Source organism: Pteropus alecto, unplaced genomic scaffold (genome assembly GCF_000325575.1).
Source record: "Pteropus alecto unplaced genomic scaffold, ASM32557v1 scaffold88, whole genome shotgun sequence".
NCBI classification, from domain to species: domain Eukaryota; kingdom Metazoa; phylum Chordata; class Mammalia; order Chiroptera; family Pteropodidae; genus Pteropus; species Pteropus alecto.
In genome coordinates this window covers 3,123,534-3,144,194 of record NW_006494611.1, presented here as the reverse complement: position 1 = coordinate 3,144,194, position 20,661 = coordinate 3,123,534, and the positions used below count along the sequence as shown (strand labels likewise).

Genomic DNA, 20,661 nt, shown 5'->3' with positions numbered 1-20,661 from the left:
AGAACGCAGAAGCATGGATGTGTTCAACTGGATGTGGATCTTGGCTTTGCCATTAATTGGCTCTGTCACCTCAGGCAAGCCATGTAATCTATCTGAGCTCTTCTGCAGAAAAAGGGATATAATACATCATGTACTGAGAAACACTTGTGGACAAACGTGCCTTGCAGCAGGGAAGAGGTAGAGCAGAAGACTACAGAAGTGGCAACCAACAGGGTGCCCAAGGAACACTGTGGAGTTGCAGAACTGCTTGGACCAAGTGCCCAGGTCTGGCCCTCTGGTTTGTAAGAAGTGGATGGCCCCATCTGGGGATGAATTGTGGAGAATGGAAGACTTGGTCAATGTCACATGTCCATGACCCTGTTCCTTCCTTATCCTCTTGTTGGAATGACCCATGTGCTCCTAGACTGCCCTGCTCTTACCTGCACCAGGACCTTTGCACATACTGCTCTCGTCTCCCCTCTAGCTAACTGCTCACAGCCGCCAAGCCTTAATTCAAGTAACTTTCTCGTGCAGCCTTCTTCGACAGAATTCCCAGCCTGGGTCCCTTCCTTACAGCACTCGATGTTTATCTAGCTGTAGCACTTACCTCATCACATCGTATTAGTTGATATATATCAGTGATCCCCTCTGAGCTGTGTGTACCTTCAGGGAATGGGGGCTGTAGCTGGTTCACCTCCACATCCCAGCTCCATACTCTGGGACTGACATATGGAAGGGCTCAATGAAGGTATGCTGAATAAGCGAATGAGTGAGGGAGGGAGTGAATGAAGATGTATTCAGGGTCAGATGCCAAAAGATTAAAGGGACTTGGACAGTAATGGGGACCCCAGCTCCCTCTCCTGGGTATCTGATAACTGGTTAGAGGTTCCCCAGCCTTGTCCAAGACTAGCCCAGTTCCCTAGAGCTGTGATTTTGTCCTACACTAGTAATATTTACCTTGACTTGTGATGATATACATTTCTGTGCATGATTGTTTGAATGGCCTCCATGTCCCTGTTAGACTAATCTCTTTGAAGCAGCAGCTGTCTCTGTTCTTGCTCATCCCAGTATCCCTAGTGTCCAGCACAGTGCCTGACACATAGTAGATATCCAGTAAGTATTTGAAGAATGAATAATATTGGAAGGACAGAGGCACCCACTACCCCCCAGACTCAACATCAGTTCACTAAAGGGAGAGATGCAGAAGCCAGGCTCCTTCAGCAACTTGCAGCATTCTTTATCCCTTAATGAGCTTCTACATCCTCAACGCCTTCAAACACCCCAGGCCCCAGAAGCCTTATCCCAGGAAGTGGGCCAGGGCCTGGGCTAAGCCTGCAGCAAAGTGTTTAGTATCCCCGTGGATGGAATGGGGTTGGTGGATTTCCCCAAGTGCCTCGGTTAATTCAACCCCTCCTATGTGCCAAGCACTGCTCAGCATTTTCCTATCTGTTCCTATATTTTATTCAAACTTCATACTAATAAAAATAGTAGCTGACATTTCTGAGTACTTACTATGATCTTGGCACATACTTTACATTTATTAACTGATTTGATGTTTGTAAGAATCTCTGAGGTAGGAATGATTACTACACCTTTTTCTAGATGAGGGCATGGGGCACAGAGAGGTCAACCTGCCCAAGGTCATGGACTAGGAAGCTGGACTTTGACTCTAGGTCTCCCTGTACTCTAAACCTTCAGCCCTTCCCACTGCACTACACCAGCTGCCCCAGATTTTCCAGGTTCTAATCCAGGGTCTGGCCACTCAGGCTTAGATCTAAGGGCTGCTTTCCAGGTTTCTGATCCCTGGGGCTAACCTGGAGGAAGAGGATGTAGTCAGGGGCTGAACACAGCCTAAAGCAGCTTGCTCTTCCTACCTGTGTCTATTCTCTTAATTCTAGCATAGAAAGGGGGCACAAAATGGGTCATTTGGGGCTGAAACTGCCTCTCTGGGGCAGATGGGATGAGGGGGTAAGCTGCTCTCACCCCTCTCAACCTCAACACCCCCTCCCTTTTTAAGCACTGACTTGCAGATCTTAATTTTCTGCTCCCAAGAGTGTGAGTAATTAACCAAGACCAGGCAGATTAAGACATCTCTCTCCCTCACTCCTTAACTGTCCCCAGGAAAGCCAGACCCCTCCTGAGTACCTTCATTCTTCCTCTGCCATAACCAAGCCCACCCTTCCTTGTGTGCCTCTGCTCAGGGGTCTGAGGACTCATCCCAGCTCTCTCAGGTGAGAAGGCAAGTTGCTGGGTGGGTGAAGCCTCCCAGGTAGGAATGCACTGGGGAGAGGCGCCTTCGAGGAAGGGAATGGCTTTTGTCCTTCCTTCTTTGAATCCCTTCCCTCACCTATTAGGGTATATGGGTTGGGAAATAAGAGGGAGTCTTATAACCGAGGACACCTGAACCTGAGTAAGGGAAGTGACTTGGGGACATGGTGAGGCTGTGTCTTTGGTTAGTGTAGTGTGCCCTTGCTTGCTGTTTCCGTGAGCGAATGAAGAAAGGAGAGAAGTGTGCATGCGGGGCGTACAGGCTATCTGGACACGCATGGAGAGAGGTATGTGCGATGTGCTGCACTGGGCACATCCAACGGAGTACCTTTTGCACCCCGAATTTCTGGATTCAAGACGCCCCTAGAAATCTTTGCCTGGGGCGCACACACCAAGTGTCCCAGTTACTGTGCAGCTCCGTTCCCCCACTTCTCCTGTGGCGCTCAACGTCCACGATCCCGCCCTCCCTGTGGACCCAGTAGGGGGCGATGTCTTACCTTTTCCAGGAGAGCCCCCATCCCAGACTCCTGCTAAAATGGTTAGAGTGACGGGATAGGGATGTGAGAGGGTCACTCCAGGAGATAAGGGACACGGACCATCCCCCATCCGGGAGCCTGAGGAGTAGGAACTGAATACTTGAGCAGGAGCCTGGAGCGCCCCGCCCCTTTATCTGAGCCCTAAGTCCGCGAAGGCATTGCGGGGTATGCAGGACGACACTCAGCATCGCGTCCCCTCCCCCAGTCCCCTGCGAAACCTCGCGCTATTGATAGCTCTAGCGTCTGGGCCCAGGGCGACCTCAAGCCTCCGCACCATCCCCCCAACACCCCCGCCTTCGGCAGAGTCCCCAACCTGGAAAGAAAGGCCTCTCAGAGGAGCTCTGTCCTTACCCTCTCCCCGCCCGGGGGACACCGAGGGCCGGAGCTTTTGCGGGGCGCCCCTCCCCCGGGCCAGTTACTGCAGCGCGGCACTGGGCTCCGTGGGGGGAATACTAAGGAGTGGGCGCGGCCGGAGCGCGCAGTGATGCAGTGGGAGAGGCTCCCCGAGCCTGCGCCGCGTTCCCACCGCCCTGGTCTCCTTCTCTCTGCCAGACAGCCGCCGCCAGAGCGATGAAGGAAACCCGCAACCTACGACTCAAGCTACCTCCACCCTCCCGGGCCTGGTACCCTGCACCCGAAAGAGCTAGCTGTCCGGGCCTCCAGACCTGCAGCTCTGCCAACCCCTAACTACAACCCCCACTTAGAATCCCCCTGTGGAGCTCGGCACGCCTAGAAAGCCTGGAAATGTCCGGGAGATGCGCTGGGCCCTATAGTGAATCCGGAGATCTAGGAGGCTTTGTCCAGGCCCCTCCCTGCTACCAGTCAAGGACCCTCTAATTTAGGCTATGCAGCTATCTTGGGAACCTGTTCCATGCTACGTGCGTGTGAAGAGTTTACTGCCCAAGGGCCCTCTTGACACTGAGAAATGACTGCACCTGCCCTCTCCAACTCCGTTTATGCATCCAACGGGGTCTCTGAGTGCCCTGCCTCCCCCAAGTTTTCCCCTTTGACGTTTCCAGAAGCTGTTTTCCTAACCCTCTCCCTGGTTCTTATTTATCCTCTGAACCTTTCAAGTGTGCAGGCAGTCTTTGGGTGGGAACCCCGGCCCTGGGCCTCACTTACTTACTGGCTCAGCGACTTTGGGCAGGTTACTTAACCTTTCTTTTCCTCCTCTGTAAAAAGAAGATAAAAATACTCCCTTCTCTGGCTGAGTTTTTGTGAGATTAAATATGATCCCAGTATAAACTGAGCATTTTAGCCCAGTGCCTGGAGCATAGTAAGAGCTCAGAAAAGAGTAGCCACACTTCTGGGCTGGTGTTTGCTGAAAGGAGTTGGCCTCTGCATCTAAACACCAATGGACTTTCATCCCTCCTCCCCTTGTCCCCTTTGTCCTTGGCCATGTGACCCTTGGAGCTGACCAGCTCCTCTCTACCCTCAGCTTCCTCAGAGACAATGGATGTGAAAAGACACTGTCTGTAAAACACCATCCAGACTCAAGTGTCTGCTCCCACTCCCAGAACCACTGGGCCTCAGGAGGAAGGAGCACGGAACGCTGGGGTAGTTTGTGCTCTACTGTCATTCCAACATGTTAGTTAGATGCACTGAGGCCAAAGCACAAAAGGGGAATTGAGCCTGGATGGGCCTGGATCTGGTCTCCCAATGACTCCAGGGAATTCTGAAGGGCTGGCAGCCAGGGATTGTGAACTTGAGGGCAACAGGGAATCCTTGCCTTAGGAGGTAGAATGAGAAGGTGCAAGAGAATCATCTTATTGCCTTTATTCCACTGACAGCCCAGCTTGCCCCACTACAGGGCACAGGGCCAAGCTTTTACACACTTACCCACGCTCTCTGTGCAGGCCAGTGCGTGCACACACACACACACACACACATACACGCAAACACACTCACACACACATCTGATTTCTGGCTCTGAGAGTCAGTCTCTGGGGGGCAAGGGCTGCTCCTTAGCCTGCCCTGCCCACCCTTTTATGACAGCACCAAGGGTGGGGGGTGGGGCAGGGCCCTCAGGCCCCAGAATAAGTCCCTGTGCAAACTGGAGGTGCCAGCTGGCTTTGGGATAGGGGTGTCACATTTCCCTATTCCTGGAGTCCCCTCCTCCAGTTCCTGAGGGAGGGACTGCTCTCTGCCTACCTGGGGGGCCAGATTCCCAACCAGGGCTGGGCCCTGTGGAACCCAGGCTTATCCCCCACCTGACCCTGCCAGGACCTCCGGCACTGAAGAGTCGCCAAGTCTGAGGTGGTGGGGATCTCCCACTGGAGAGCAGGAAGGCCTGGGCCCCGAGGGGCTTGGGGAGAGGTCATCACCCCTCTCCTAATCCGTCTTCAATATGAAGAGGTTTGGGGCACACTTTCTGGGGAGGGAGCACAGGCCTGGAGGAGAAGTCCCAGCTTGGGCCCTCCCCAAACTTCCATCTTCTGGGCCACGGCCTAAGGCCAGGCATCCAAAAGTCCAATAGTCCATCCGGCCGGTCAGAGTCCCTGCGTAGTCCTTGAGGGGCACCCATCCTGTGGGAGTTGGGTGTCAGACCTGCACGGGCAGCGTTTGGTTCATCTGCAGCCGCATGTCCTGGATACTGCTGAGGATCTTCTTCTGGTGGCCAGCCAAGGTAACTCCTATCCGGAGCAGGTCTCTGCAGATGGACCAAGGGCAGGGTCAGTTCCTGCCCACCTGCCCACCACTCTGGGCCCAGCTCAGAGGCCCCTACCCTACCCTTCCAAATCTAAGACACACTCACTCTGCGGTCATCTGAGCCACCAGGTCAAAGGATGCAAACCCCGCACTGACAAAGCTTTCCTTGTACCGCCCCATCTTGATGGCATCCAGCCAGTCACCAACTGTTGTGAAGGTTGTATAATCTGGGACTGTGCGGTCCAGGAGGGGTTGTGACATGCTATAGGGAGAAGAGGGACCTGGTGAGTCCTGATGGCAGAAGAAGTAGAGGTAACTGGCTCAAGAACAGGCTGAGAGCAGAAGCAGAGGTACTGACCCAGACTGGGCACTGGCAATGACCTTGAGGCTGGCTGCATTGCGGATGAGCTTGTCCAAGGTGTTGACAATCTGGGAAAATTTGGGCCTGAGGTTCCGGTCCCGCACCCAGCAGTCCAGCATGAGCTGGTGAAGTGCTGTGGGGCAGTCCATGGGTGGGGGCAACCGGTAATCCTGCTCCACAGCATTGATGACCTGGGCCAAGGACAAGGAAACCTGGAGTGAGCCACCACTCTGCTCCCCAGCCAGCTCCCACCCACTTGACCACTCTGGCTGGCCGCACTCACATCCTGGTTGCTCATGTCCCAATAGGGTCGCTCTCCATAGCTCATGACCTCCCACATGACGATTCCATAGCTCCAGACATCACTAGCAGAGGTGAACTTCCGATAGGCTATGGCCTCTGGGGCAGTCCAACGGATGGGGATCTTCCCGCCCTGGTGGGGGGGGCACACGCCCTTCACCCTATGACTCAGGGCTGGTCCCCAGCCCTGAGCCCCTGCCTGGTTGGCCCCGCCCCCAGTCTCCCTCCCAGCTGCTTCCTGTACCAGGGAGCTGGTGTAGGTAGGATCAGAGGGATCATCCTCCAGGAAGCGAGAGAGGCCAAAGTCTGAGACTTTGCAGACCAGGTTGCTGTTGACAAGGATGTTGCGGGCAGCCAGGTCACGGTGCACGTAGTTCATCTCAGATAAGTACTTCATCCCGGCAGCAATGCCCCGTAACATGCCCACCAGCTGGATGACCGTAAACTGTCCATCGTTGAGCTGGGGGCAACAAGCAGGCTCAGGTAGGCCCATCGCCTCCCTCCAGGTCCAAGGCCTGCCTGCCCCCGCCCCTGCCATGTCCTCCAAGACCATGCTTTGCCTATCCCTACAACCAAAGAGCACTGAAAGTAGGGAAGCTGCCCTACTATGTGGCAGGCATCTGCATACAACATCTCAATTAATCCCTATGAGAACCCGAAGAGCTCTTACCACTCCCACTTTACCACCAAGGCTGAGATTCAGAGAGGTTAAGCAAAGCCTGAGGTCACACAGGCAAGAGAGTCAGTCAGAACGAGAACTATCTTTCTGGCTCTGTAGGCCCCACTGTTTCCCTGCACCATGCCACCTCAACAAAAATTCATGGACTTGAATAGGGTCCATGTGACTTGTGGGAAGAGGTGGTTTGCCCAATCCAGCTCTTTGGGGGCAGAGGAAGGGCAAGGGGCTGGGGCTGCGGGCTGGCTCTTACCCGGAGGAAGGAGTCCAAGGCGCAGTTCTCCATGAACTCAGTGAGGATCATGACTGGCCGACTTTTGGTGACCACACCCTCCAGCCGGATTATATTGGGGTGGTCAAACTGACCCATGATGGAGGCCTCACTTAGGAAGTCCCGCCGCTGCCTCTCGGTGTAGCCTACTTTCAGCGTCTTGATGGCCACGAACACCTCTCGGCGGCCTGGCTGTTTTAGCCGACCCCGGCATACTTCCCCAAACTCCCCTGCAGGGCACAGGGCACAGGTAGTAAGCTATTTCCCGGATCACTCTGGGATGTACCCAGCCCATGTCAGCCCTCTCCTGGGGTAAACCATTTCCCCTTCCCACCTCTCATCCCCACTGTTCCCCTGGGGACTCACCAGCTCCTATCACCTCCTCAATCTTGACACAGGACACATCAATCTCCTTGGCAAACTCCCGCACAGCCTCATTAGGGTCCTCATAGGTAAAAGGGTCTATATAAACCTTTATTCCAGGAGCAACTAGAGGAAGAAAAGGTGGGTGTGAAAGGGGGATAGCTCTTCAGGCTGGGGATGGTAAAGGAACTCATCAGCCTGCACCCTCAGGCTGTCACCCCTGGTGGGAGCCCAGGTTATGACTGCCCTACTAAGCCAGCTTCATATTCTTCTCTGTTGAAAGGACAACTCTCCCCTCTCCCCAACACTGTCCCCTCCATGAGAACTGGCGACCATAAAAGATACCTAGGATTCTTCTTTCTTCATTCTCATCTCTCATTATGTCACAATCTCTCTCAGATTCTCCACTCCCCCCACCTTCACCCCCCTGCCTCATTCCCACTGCCCCTGACCTTGTCAGGCCTTCAGCACTCAAAACTATTGCAGGGAGCCCTCCTAGCTGGGCTCCCTGCCTCTGGACTTTTCCCACAAATCTACCTGCATACCTGTCTTCCTACAACAATACTTTCATTGTGTTACTCTCCGGCTTGAGAGCCTTTCGCATTACCTATGGTGGAGTCAAGTCCCAACTCCTCTGCCTGCCTTTCACGACCCTCTAAGGACTGGCCGCGACTACATAGCCCGGCTTCCCAGCAGCTGTCAAACCAGTCTTCTCACTGCCCCCACGTTGGGCACTCTCCCCACTCCACCCACTACCTTCAAGAGGCTCCTCTAGCCAGGAATGCTCTCCCCCACCTCTCCAAACCCTGTTCATCCTGCCTTGCTCAGCTCAGCCCGAGGCCGCCTTCTCTAGGAAGCCTTCCTCTTCTCCAAACTCTTACTGCCCTTTCCAACAGGAACACCTGGCTTAACACTTAATTCTTCTCTCATTGTTTCCTGTGTGTAAGCATCCTGTCTTTCTCACAGGAGTAACTGCCTTTGAGGACAGGGGTCACATCTCATCCATCTCTGAAGCTAGCAGGAGTGAGGTAGGAGCTTAGGAAATGGCATTGATGGGAAGCAGGAGGGGGCATCTCAAAGCGCTGTGGGGACCAAGGGAGCTTCGGGAGGCGGGAATGAGGAGATAAAACTCACTGTATTGCTGCAGTTTCTCTGTGTACTCCGAATCAGAGCCACGCCGCTGCTTCCTGGAAGAGACGGACGAGAGGGCGGCCTGAGACAAGTCCCTTTGTTCAAGGGACCCTTGGGCAAAAGGAGGGGCAGAGTGCACAAGGATGGCCAGTAGCTGGTCGCATGGTTGGTGGTTATAGCAGCCACTGGATCTCTGCGCAAAAGGCCCAGTGGACTTGGTCCACTCTGCCAGTAGATTCAGGGGACACAGAGGGGACAGTATGCAGACATGGGTGTGGACTGGAGAGGGCCTTTCCAACAAGGAGAGCTTGGGCCCAGAAAGACCGTGGCTCTAGTTTCAATGTGGATGATAGTTCACCTATGTGGCATGAGGGCTCTCGGGTGCCAAGAGAAGTACTAGTCAGCCACGAGAGCATCCACGGGCCTGGGAGTACCTGAGGCAGACGACAGCAATGACCACAACAGCCACCACGAAGACAAGCCCAGCCGTGGCAGAACCCACAATGAGGGGAAGCTGCTCCTGGAGCTGCTGGGCACCAGAGCCTGGAGATCAAGAGGGCACTGGTGAGTAGAGGGACAGAAAGTATGGGCCAAGGCAGGGATAGCCACAGGGGGCATGTACCTCTCTCGCTTGTGGTCTCAAACTCAGCTGGGTGGCTGTACTGCCCGTAGCCAGCTACCGTGCGGGCGCGGACCTGGACCACATAGCGGGCATCGGGCCGCAGCCCGTCCAGCTGCACGGAGTTCTTCTGGCTGGTCACTGTGGAGGCGATACCCTCACTCTGCAACACCAGGAGAAGGCGGCATCTCAGTGAGTCCTCAGGCCAGTCAGCCCCTGCCCATCCCTGGTGGCCCTCTCAGGACCCAAGGCCTTACTTTCAAGGGCCCCCTGACACTATCTGGGGGTAACCTCCCTGCCCCTTGAGGCTCTGACCTTCTCAAAGTACTTCATCTCGTAATCCAGGATGACACCGTTGGGCCGCTCTGGGGGTGCCCAGGACAGTGTCAGGCTGCTGCCTGAGCTGCTGTGCAGGTGGAGTGTAGGCACTTCGGATGGGGCTAGGGGAAGATGGGGCAGGATGGGGAGGTTTCACCACAGGCTCCTTGGGCACTGGCACCCTTCCCTAGGACCCAGTTCCCATGGGCCTGCTGGTGGTCCATTGGCAGGCCCTGGGTGACCTCAGCTCTGTGTGGGGGAAGATGACCCAGACCTTACCCTCCCAGTCCCCTCCTCACCAGCCTGGTTGGTGGTGATATTCACAGCTGCATAGCGGGGGGGCAGAGGACTCTTGCCGGAGACACCGTTGACTGCCTGCACCTCAAAGGTGTAGCGCGTGTGGGCCAGCAAATGGCTGATGTGGACCCGGCGCTCTGTCAGGCCCAGCTGCCGAGGCACAAATTCCACGTTGTCATCACAGCGTGAGCAGGCTGAGACACCTCCGGCTCCAAGGCCCCCACGGCACTTCTTGCAGATGACATTGTATAGGAGGTCATCCCGACCACCCAGGTCTCGGGGCTCACTCCACTCGAGGATCAGTGAAGTCTCATTCACATTGGAGATCACACCCCGAGGTGGAGATGGCACGGCTGTGAGGAAGGCAGAGGGAGAGGGCGGTGAGCCAGGGGCCCTGGACCACCCTTCTGCTCATAGTTCCTGCACGCTTCAAGCTGCTTCCTACCTCCTTGCCTCTGACTCTGCTTTAATAAGCAGAGTACCTTTCCTACGCTTCTTCACTGGGCAGATTCCTTTTTAGCCTTCAAGGAGCAACCTGAGATGTCACCTCCTTTTGGAAGCCTTCTTTGATTCATCTTCTCCCTATCCTCTGCACTCCCATAATACAATTCCTGGGTATCCCTCCAGCCCAGCACTTGGCACATTACATGGTCATTATCTGTTTCATATCCGTTTCTCCCACCAAGTTGTGAGTTCTCCTAGGACAGTGACAATATCTTATTCTCCTCCATATCCCTGGTGCCTGGAACAATGCTGGGCACATCAGAGTAGGAAGACAGCAGGACACCAGCTTGCCCCAGGGATATGAGTTCCCCTTTGTGGTCAGAGTTGGGCCAAGAGAGTAGCAGTTCAGCGCCAAGGAAGATGGACTAGAAAGCCCCAGCTGATTCCTGATGCTCAGCTAGGAGCTAGTAGGTGCTTATTAAATGGTGGTAGAAGCGCTGAGCCAGCTGATGTGGATTCTGGCGCAGGGCCAGTCACCTCCTAGCTGTGCCATGTTAAGCACAACATCTAACCTGTTCCTCAGTTTCCCCATCTGGAAAATGAGATATCCGTAGTGACTATGTAAGCCCTCCCAGGCCAACCCAAAGAGACACAGGGGTCAGGAGCAGGAGAATGCGAAGACACACGATCACTCACTGGTACAGGCACTGTCTGCAGAGTCCGAATCTGCGCGGTAGAAGTTATTGTGGCAAGTGCAGATGCTGGCAGCTGGGGAGGTGGAGCGGCTGTTGGGGGGGCAGGAGAGGCATGGCCCCTCTCCCTGCTTCGCCTTGTAGCTCCCAGGGGGACAGGCTATAAGGGAGAAGAGGAGGGACTACTCACTTCTCTTCTCTACAGACACCAATCTTCCACACTGCCGTGAGAATCTAGCCATTCTCCTCCTAGACTGTGGGGGCCACAGTGGTATTGCCTAACTCCAGCTGCAGCTACAAAAGGCCCTTTTGCCCGTGGAAATCCCATGTCAGCGAATTTCTCCTCAACCCCACCCCGGGGCCTCCTGGATGAAGACGTCAGCCCCATAACCTGGACAGCCTGGGCTTGTCAAGGCAGGGAAGAGAAAGAAGGGGGAAGAGGCGGGGGATGGGAAGAGACCACTAGTGAGCTGGCAGCACCCCGTACTCTGCGAGGATGCCCCACCCCTCCCTGAAGCTTAAGGAAAATCATTCCTGAGGACCCTCGAGGATACCCAGAACAGGCTGGAGGTGTGGCCTCAGAGTTTCACAGCTGACCTCTCTCCCCACCCACAGGAAGCAGGGCATCGGCTTCTTTCTGCCCTAGGGCAGAGGTAGGGGCTGAGGAGGGATGAAAAAAGGAGAGAAAGCGAGCAGGAAAGCTGGGGTCACCTGGAGTTCAGAGGCCTCAAAACATCCACAAGGGGAACCCCAGGCTTCAAAAGAGAGCCCAGAGCTCAATGCCTGAACATCCCTTCTCCTATACTCTGGCCTTGGCTGGGCTCTGTAGGTTCCCCTGATCTACGGTGGCTATGTAATTTATTATTCAAACTGGAATATTTCGAGAGTAAAAGGGGACTAATAATAACCATGTTAGGACAATGGGCATAAACCAGAAAAGCCCTGGACACACTAAGGTTTGTGGTCACCCTAGTCACATGTGACGACCTCTGGGGAGGTCATCCAGAGTGTAGAAGACCCAAAGTTAGGGCTATGCCCTTCTCGGGGGTTTAATCTCCCCTCACCAAGGTGATATTCCATCCAAGCTCTTTTGAGCCAGTGGGGGAGGGGGCAGAGGCCAGGCCAGCCTGGTTGCTATGGGAACCAGCATGCATTTCCTGCCAGGGACCTGCAGAGTGTTAGCCCCTCTTCAGGCTGTCAGGCTCATCACCCCCACCCCCTTTCTCTACTTAGGAAGAGGAAGTCTGGGGGCAGGTTCCCATAGAGAAGGGGAGAGGCTGGGCAAGGCACTACTCACCTTCTCACTACAACACCCAACACCCGGCCTCAGCCAGGTTGGGGCCGCCAGCCCCCTCACACCTAGGGATATGCTAAGAGCCAGCTACCACCCCTCAAAGCTACATGATGCAAGTGCCAGGAGAGAGAGTCAGGCAGAGAGGACAAAAGACAAGATCCCGGGAACCTTGTCCTGCATGGTAGGGCACTGGACAAGGCTTCAGTCCCAGCTCCCACAGTCCCAGCTATGAGACCTTGACTGCAGAACCTCTCTGAGATTCCGTTTCCTTACTGGCAAAACTGGGACATATCTGGAATCAACCTTATGAGTTTGTGGTGAGGTTCCAGTGAGAGATGTCTAGTATATTGTAAGGTCGTAATGAGTTTTAGCAAACCACTGGAGACAGGCCTTCTAACCTAACCACCTCATGTATGAAATAAGGACAAAACAATCCCTGATCCCCATGCATCCCGGGGCTCCTGAGAGTCACCACTAAATTCACGCAGCATTCGTGCTCGCCATGTGCCAGGCACAGCTCTGAGGACTTCCCGTGCACTTATTCACCTAAGCCCCACTACACCTCTATAAAGGAATTGCCATTATTGTCCCCATTCTGCACATGAGGAAACCGAGGGTCAAGAGTTAAGTAACTTGCCCAAGGTCTCACAGGTGCTAAGAGACAGAAGCAGGACACAGATTTAAGGGGCTGGGTCCCTGTCCACTGTGCATAAACACTGCCTTTCAAGGAGCAGATGAGATCCCAAGGTGAAAGGGCCAAGCACACAGTGCTTACAGCACCTGTCCCCACAGCTGTATTTCCAGGGTGAGGCATACACTTGGGGTGGGACAAAGCAAGCACCTCTGCCAGCCTCCTGAGTTTCTGACCAGGTTCTCCATCCTCCTTGTCCATGTCTCTCCTCCTCTCTCTCTAGTTCCTTTTTTTTTCTTACAATCCTGGTATCTCTCCTCATTTTCTCTCATCTCCCTCCTTGTACCACATTCTCTGCACCTGATACCCCTCTTCCCTTTCCTTCCTCTGCCCCAGACCTGATGCCAGTCTACCTTGTCTGGCAGAGAGGAAACAGCGGGTAGGGCAGTAGGTGATTGTGGTCCAAGCCCTCCCCTCCCTCTCCTCCCCCAGGCCAGTCCCCACTCACGACGGCACTGGGACTCCTTGGCAGCTGGCTCATGGCCGGTGGCACAGGTGCAGGCGCCCACAGGCACCATCCACTCCCCGTCACCGTTGCAGTACAGCTTGAGTGGCACCGACACCTCTACAGCATTAGCGATACAGGTGCCAGGGGCAATGACCAGTGAGGTGGGCTCAGCCCCAGTGAGGGTCTCGGGGAAGAGGGCGAAGCCTGCGGTGGTGGATGCACATTTCTTATAGAAGGCACGCACGGAGATGAGCGACATGCAGGCGCCCTGGTCCTGGAAGGCCAAGTAGAAGCCAGCCTTGGACAGGGGCCCGAAGCTGCGCACCTTGGTGTTGACACGGCCAGCATCGAGCCTCGAGAAGCTCTCATCGGGCGCAATGGTGTCCACCTTCACATAGGGGTTCTCCATCCAGAAAGGAGAGGAGGCCGAGGCCACATCACTGTCAGCCTCATAGTAGAAGAGGTTGAAGGTCTCCTTGCAAGAGCCAGGGATGTTGGGGATACTGTTGCAGTCACGCACAGTGAACTTGAGCTCCACATAGACCCGCTGCACGTCCCGCCGCCAGATGAACCCCGTGCGAAGCCAGTTGTTCTGGCTCGACTCATGCACGTTACACACCTGGTACGTGCGGATGGGGTTCATGGCCTCGTCGTAGCCACTCACCTCTTCCCACTGTACATGGACCAAGTGAAAAAGACAGGGAGTGAGTACTGACATTTTCCAGGTGCTTACCACATGCCCAGATCTGCTGTATTTATTTCACAGAGATGCTTCTGAGGTGTAGAGGCTGAACACACAGACTATGGGTTCAAATTCCAGTTCTCTGTTTGATGTATAACTATAGGTAAGTCACTTAACTTCCCTGTGCCTCCATTTCCCCATCGGTAACATGGCAAGAATAATGATGTACAAGGAATAAATGTCTTTAAATGAATAAAGCACTTAGAATAGGGTACTTGATAAGTACCATATGAGTATTGGCAATAATATTTATCTTTGTGCCTTAGTTTCATTGTCTGTAAAAAGGGGCTGATTGGAAGTGAACAAGGTTATGAGGAATTAAATCAGTGCCTGATACAGAGCAGGCATTCAATAAATATTGGCTATCGCATTTATCCTTGAAAACAACTCCTTAAAAAGCATCTGTTGGCTCCACTCTCCAGAAAAGGAAGCCAGGGCTCACAAAGGCAGGGACTTGCCTCAGGTCACGCAGTCAGGCCCGGTGATTGAAGGCCAGTAGTGGTGCCACCCAACCCCAGTGTTACAGAGTTTAGTGCCGTTGTGGAGGTTATCTAGGGAGGTTAATTAGAATGTTTTAGAGATGTCAGGACTACAGGAATTTAACAGTCAAGAAATGGAGGCCCATGAAGGTAAAATGCCTTGTTCAAGGTCACAGAGCAAGTTAGAGGTCTAGAACGAAAGCTTCCTGGTTCCCAAGCCAGTGTTCTTCCCAAGGACCCAGGAAAGAGGGAGGTAGTCAGGGCAGACACGCAAAGGGCTGTCAGGCAGGAGAGGGATGGGCATAGGCTAAAGTCAGGCTAAGAGGGAGAACGAGACAAAGATGGTATATGTGGATGGGGGGACAAAGGCAGCCTGAAGGGTGACAGATAAAAACACCCACAGAGATGGGCCATCAGACAAAGAAGGCAGGTGACAGGCGAAAAGGATGGGATGCTACAGGAGGTGAAACTGACAGGAAAAGGGAGAGGCAGCCGTTCTCCAGCCCTGGCGAGGCAAGGGGGATGGATGCTAGAGATTCAAGTGGCAACCCACACACAGGAGAGGTGGTGAGGAAGTCTTACCCCAGTTTCTGGATGAGATGTCCATGCCAATTCAGATGTCACCCATTTTGTATCCATAAGGGTCTCTGGGGGAGCAACAGAAGGAAAAAGGTCAGGGCCAAACTCAGGATGGGAAGAAAGAGGTCAGGACACCATAGACTAATTACCACCACGCATCACTCCACCCACCCCCAAGTCCCCAAAGCCCTCAGCTCCCATCCACCAGAGACCCTGCAGCAGAGATCAGCCATCGCCAGAGATGTCCCGCCAGAGAAGATGTCAGGTGTCAGGCAGGAGAGGGATGGGCATAGGCTAAAGTCAGGCTAAGAGGGAGAACGAGACAAAGATGGTGTATGTGGATGGGGGGACAAAGGCAGCCTGAAGGGTGACAGATAAAAACACCCACAGAGATGGGCCATCAGACAAAGAAGGCAGGTGACAGGCGAAAAGGATGGGATGCTACAGGAGGTGAAACTGACAGGAAAAGGGAGAGGCAGCCGTTCTCCAGCCCTGGCGAGGCAAGGGGGATGGATGCTAGAGATTCAAGTGGCAACCCACACACAGGAGAGGTGGTGAGGAAGTCTTACCCCAGTTTCTGGATGAGATGTCCATGCCAATTCAGATGTCACCCATTTTGTATCCATAAGGGTCTCTGGGGGAGCAACAGAAGGAAAAAGGTCAGGGCCAAACTCAGGATGGGAAGAAAGAGGTCATTCAGGAAAAGCCAGGACACCATAGACTAATTACCACCACGCATCACTCCACCCACCCCCAAGTCCCCAAAGCCCTCAGCTCCCCTGCACCAGAGAAGACCCTGCAGCCATCAGCCATCGCCAGAGATGTCCTAGCCCCAGAGATGTCAGGTCAGGCCAGCTGAGTGTGGGTGTCTGCTGCTGACCCCAGGCCTGGGTTAATGAGGCAGGAGCCAGGGCTGGTTCACACACCTACAGGCTCTGCTAATCTCCACACAAAGGGGCCAGCAGGGCCTTTATACTGGAACAAAGGGCCTTGTGCTTCAGATCCTGCTGCCCAGGCCTCCCCTGACTCTATTCCCAACACAAAGGCCCAGCCCCCACCCCCCCACCCCCCCCACGCCCAGGGGAGGGGGAGGGCAGCAGTTTCAGGCCAGAGCCCACTCTCACCCAACCTCCCACTCCAGCACCTCTGGCGGATGGGGCAAGAATGCTCTTTGAGGGTGGGGTGAAGGCCGGGAAGACCCAGGCCAGCTCCTGGAGAGCTAGTACAGTTCTTCCCACAATCCTCAGATGAAGGTACTATTGGAATACCCCTTTCACAGATGAGAAAGCCGAAGCCCAGATAAAGTAATTATACGGCCTCAGATAAAACTGCTAGAACTTTGGGTGAAGGGTTTAAAGGTGGCTCAAATTCAGGTCTGTCTGACTCCACAACCAACCCCTTAACCAAAGCACTTTAACACTGAATGCTCCTCTATAAAAGAGGAACAGAGAAAGCCTGGAAAACTGCTGTGTATCCTTTAAGTCCCAACTATGCTGTCACCTCCTCCAAGAAGCCTTCCCTGAACCCCTTAGTTGAGGTTAGATGCCTTCCTCTGTGCATCCAGGGCCAGGAGCTTTGTCACAACACTAATCTTTTCTGAGTTGTGGTTTCTTATCTGTTTCCCCTTGCTCAGCCCCAGGAAGAGCCTGTTAATGTTTCTGACATAAACTTGCTCTCCTAGGAACCTGGTTCTGGGTTCTGGCTAGACTGCTCTGCTCTCTGACAGCATGATCTCAAAATCAAGGAGCAGGAAAGAGAAAAAAGGAGGGCCAACTCCTTTCTTCAAGTCTGGAAGACAAGGCAGCCAGCAATTCTCCTCTCAACTCTGAGCTGGAATGGGGCACAGCCACCCCAGAACCTCTGGAGGCTTCTACATCAGTAGTGGGGCAGGTTGAGGGCACCCAAACCCTACAGGTTTCAGGTTTGTGGCCTTCGCTGGTTTCTTGCAATCTGGGTCCGAGCTTAGGATGGTAGGTGAGTCAGTTGTGGACCCAGGTCCTCAGGTGAGGCAATGGGGGCAGCCAAGGCAGCAGCCAATCACTTCAGAGTGAGGCTTCCTCCTCTCCCATCTTGCAGCAGCGCTGGTCTCTGCAGGGCAGACTGCAGGGCGAGCTCTCCCAGCCTCGCCTGACAGGCCCCTCTGGCAGACAGACAGATAGACACAGACATTTGGCAGGGGGGAGGGAGGGAGGACTTAAGGGAAGAGGAGATGGGCAGAAGCAGGGGCCCACAGACAGGCGGGGAGAAAGGCTGGCGGTGGGAGCAGGGGCCTTGTGGAGGCGGATAGTGGGAGGTACCGAGCAGGAGGGATGTGCAGAGATGGCTGGCTAGGACCAGACAGCCCGGATGGCTGGCGGCGGACTACAAAAGACAGTGAGATGGAGAGAGACAAGGAGGTCCGAAGAGACAGAGACAGAGAGGAAGGTTGCCAAGTGGCCTCTTCCTCAGCCAGCAGCCTGGAGTAGTCCTGTCCCTGGGAGCCAGCCCAGCCAAACGCACCCCTCCCCCCGCCAGCCAGCCAGTCCGCCTGATTGTCTGCCCGCTGCCCACCGCCGGCCCGCCCGAGCAGGCAAGGCTCCCACCGCTCCCTCGGCTGCCTCCCCCCTCCCTCTCCCTCACTTCCTTCTGCTCAGCCTGTGCCAAACCCATCTGGAACTGTTTAAACCCAAATATTCAGCCCCCTCCCCCCTCCAGCCAGATTCCTCCACAGTTTAAAACAAGCCTTGCGCTGGCTCTGAGAGGAGGGATTGGAGGGAGGGGACGGTGGGGAGGCGGGAGGCGGGAGGCAGGCAGGAGGGAGGGGAGGCTCTTCATTTCTGTTTAATTTCTGGGGAGCGAGAGAGGGAGGGAGGGGGTCGGCCCTTGGCCATCGCTCAGCCTTGGCCATCGCTCAATCTCGGCACATTTTTCCCATTAATGAGGAGAGGACTTGGATTTCGAGTTTTGTGTGCCTGAGGAAGGGCTCTAGTCACCCTGATGAGGAGGCGGCTTGCTCTCTGGGGAAGAGGAGAGGCCTGCTCCCTTCGGCAAAAGGAAGACCCTGGGGCGCCTGTGCCCCAGCCTCAGGAAGGACCTGAGGGGGTGGGTCCCAGGAGCCATCTCTCTGTGACATTGGGAGGGAGAGACCCAGCCCAACAGAGCCCACCTTTTCTCTGTTATGTGTGTGTGGTGTGTGCGTCTGTGTATGTGTGCGTGTGGACATGCTGCTGTTGGGGTAAAGGATATGAAGTGCAGGGGGTAAGCGCAAAAGAAGAGTGAGTGAGCACTCTCCAAATTCCGTAGTTGCTGACTGTCCCCCTACGCTCCTCTGTCCCACCATGTGGCTGCTGGAGGGAGACCACAGAGCAGCTGCCCACTCCCAGATACAGAGCTCAGTCAGGTGGAGAACCCTGACAGCCCCCCAAAAGCAAGCAAGAAAATGGACACCAGGCTTGGGGGCTTTTGGAGACTGGGCCTTAAGTGCTCAGAAGTGGAGCAACACCCCTTTCAGGTTTCCGCAGAGCAACGGAGAACAGCCACGTGGCAGCAGCGATGTGGCCCTCGCCTGTGCACAAACACACAGATGCACGTATTTCACAGTTCTCAGTGGCTGGGCTCATTCTCCACCACTGGGGCCAAAGAGTGGCAAATCAACACGTATGGTGGACAAAAACACACAAAGCCACAGCTTCCCGCAAACACACACACACACACACGTACAGCTTCATACACAGCCGTCTATCTTTCTCAGATACACGAGTGCATGTGGTACAAACAGATTAGTCTTCTTTAGACATTCACATACAATGAATCTTTCTTACACACAGATTTGGCTTGCCTCAGGCCAAGACTCACTCTTATGGGCTTCATATGTGAAGATTTCCTGAGACAAATACATACACAGAGGGCACACACACCCAACAGCACATTCTCCTTACACACTATTGCCAGTCACAAGTCAGTCTTGACTATAGTCAAGTGCAAACACATATTCCTGTACAGACTTGGTGACGTGCTCTTACATAGTCACACACAACTAGCATCAGCTGTGCACACACAGGTGCTTATTTGCACTGAAACATACCACAGGAGCATGCAGACACAGAATTAGTGTTAATATCTAGAGTTTGCGTAAAGCCTCAGAAGTGCATCCTTCACACACACACACACACACACACACACACACACACACACACTGCAAGCATGTTTTTTCTATGGGTTGAATCTTCAAGTGGGCTAGAGGAAGTGTTAGGAGAGGGCAGTGTCTGCTAAGAAAGCAGATGTACTGGCAGCCTTGGCCAGAGATGCAGAGAAGGAGCAAGCCTCAGACCTGCTTCCTGTGATCCTGGCACACACAGGAGCTGTCACAGGTCTTGAGGCTTGGGGCGGGGCAGGGTCATGAAGATGATTCTGGGTGTGGCCGGGTGCAGCCTCCCCAGGTATAGCCCCTGCCCAAGCAGCAGGCTATTTCCTTTCCAGCACAATGGCACTGACCCCCTGGGGAGGGGGCAGCATCATAAAGAGATCTAGTCCCAGGAACTCCGGACAACACTTGCACACATAAGTTGGTGGCCCAGCATGAGAAGAACTGGGCACCCAGCCGGGTCTCATTGGCTACCCTGGTAGGCCCATCAGCTGAGAGCCTGCCACTTGCCTTGGCCCCACACCTGCTGGATCCTACAGCACCCCACTCTGGGAACAGGGGTGTCAATGAGACCCAGGGAACCCAAAAATTCTAGAGACAGAAGCAAGATGCCTCCAGCCCAAATTCCAGCCCAGAAACTTGAAATGGAGGGAAAGGTCATGCTCCAGGACTGGGCCCGCAGAGTATACAGGGGCAGGAGGACTGAGGGGCTGTGGTCTGGGCAAGAAGGCACACCCTGGGGCCCTGACTACAAAGAAAGGAAGAACTGCATGCTGTTCCTGAGTCGAATACCCCCCACCCCCATACACACATAGGGTCCCTACCTCAGCCAACCAGCTGGAGGGAGGGATCTGTCCCTATTCTCTCATCCCACCCCTCCTATGTGTGGGTGTGTGCACACGTTGTGCTAACCTGCACACTCAGGGTGGTCAGCCTGAGGAGCAAGTCCCCCTCTTTGGGGGACCCTGCCACGGCCCTAGAGGAGCCTAACTCACCCAAGGCCACCGCCTCCACCCACTGGCCCGCCCACCATAGTCCCCTAGCCCTCAAGTCTGTGAGGGAAAGGAGGGGAGCATCTCAGAACAGAGAACACATTTTGTTTTTCATTCTTCCCCTCAGATCATGGGGATTTATAATTAAATAAACCTGAGAGGGAGGAGAAGGGAAGAAGAAGCACAGGGCAGGGAGCCCGGATTGTCTCAGGGCTCATCCATGCCCACCACCCCAGTCCTGGCCCTGCCAGCCAGCCAAAAGGAGGCCTTATGTGAGGCCTTTGATCCTTTCTCAGGGATCTGGGACACAGTGGGTCTTGCCAGGAGCCTGGGGACAGGAGGCAATAGGAGACCCTGCGCCAGGGCCAGGTACCCACCTGTACCCAGGCTCTCTCTCTCCCCCCCCCCC

General features: G+C 54.6%; 1 protein-coding gene across 2 annotated transcripts in view; it reads right to left on the bottom strand.

The window, feature by feature from the left end:
- Positions 1-4,542: 4,542 nt before the first annotated feature.
- The window catches only part of EPHB3 (EPH receptor B3), a 19,865-nt gene continuing 3,746 nt past the window's right edge, over positions 4,543-20,661 (bottom strand). The window contains exons 1-15 of one of the 2 annotated variants that reach the window (XM_006925796.3): positions 15,141-15,201; positions 13,338-14,010; positions 10,909-11,064; positions 9,771-10,121; positions 9,469-9,593; positions 9,157-9,316; positions 8,969-9,077; positions 8,538-8,590; positions 7,407-7,529; positions 7,023-7,270; positions 6,338-6,553; positions 6,077-6,226; positions 5,791-5,984; positions 5,539-5,694; positions 4,543-5,433 (exon numbers count right to left, since the gene is read on the bottom strand). In XM_006925796.3, the coding sequence (XP_006925858.1) occupies positions 5,325-5,433; positions 5,539-5,694; positions 5,791-5,984; positions 6,077-6,226; positions 6,338-6,553; positions 7,023-7,270; positions 7,407-7,529; positions 8,538-8,590; positions 8,969-9,077; positions 9,157-9,316; positions 9,469-9,593; positions 9,771-10,121; positions 10,909-11,064; positions 13,338-14,010; positions 15,141-15,197 (2,880 nt within the window). In that variant the 5' untranslated portion in view covers positions 15,198-15,201 and the 3' untranslated portion in view covers positions 4,543-5,324. Of the gene's footprint in view, positions 5,434-5,534; positions 5,695-5,790; positions 5,985-6,076; positions 6,227-6,337; positions 6,554-7,022; positions 7,271-7,406; positions 7,530-8,537; positions 8,591-8,968; positions 9,078-9,156; positions 9,317-9,468; positions 9,594-9,770; positions 10,122-10,908; positions 11,065-13,337; positions 14,011-15,140; positions 15,202-15,706; positions 15,772-20,661 lie in introns of those variants that run through there. The other variant, XM_025042355.1, reaches the window with a different exon arrangement.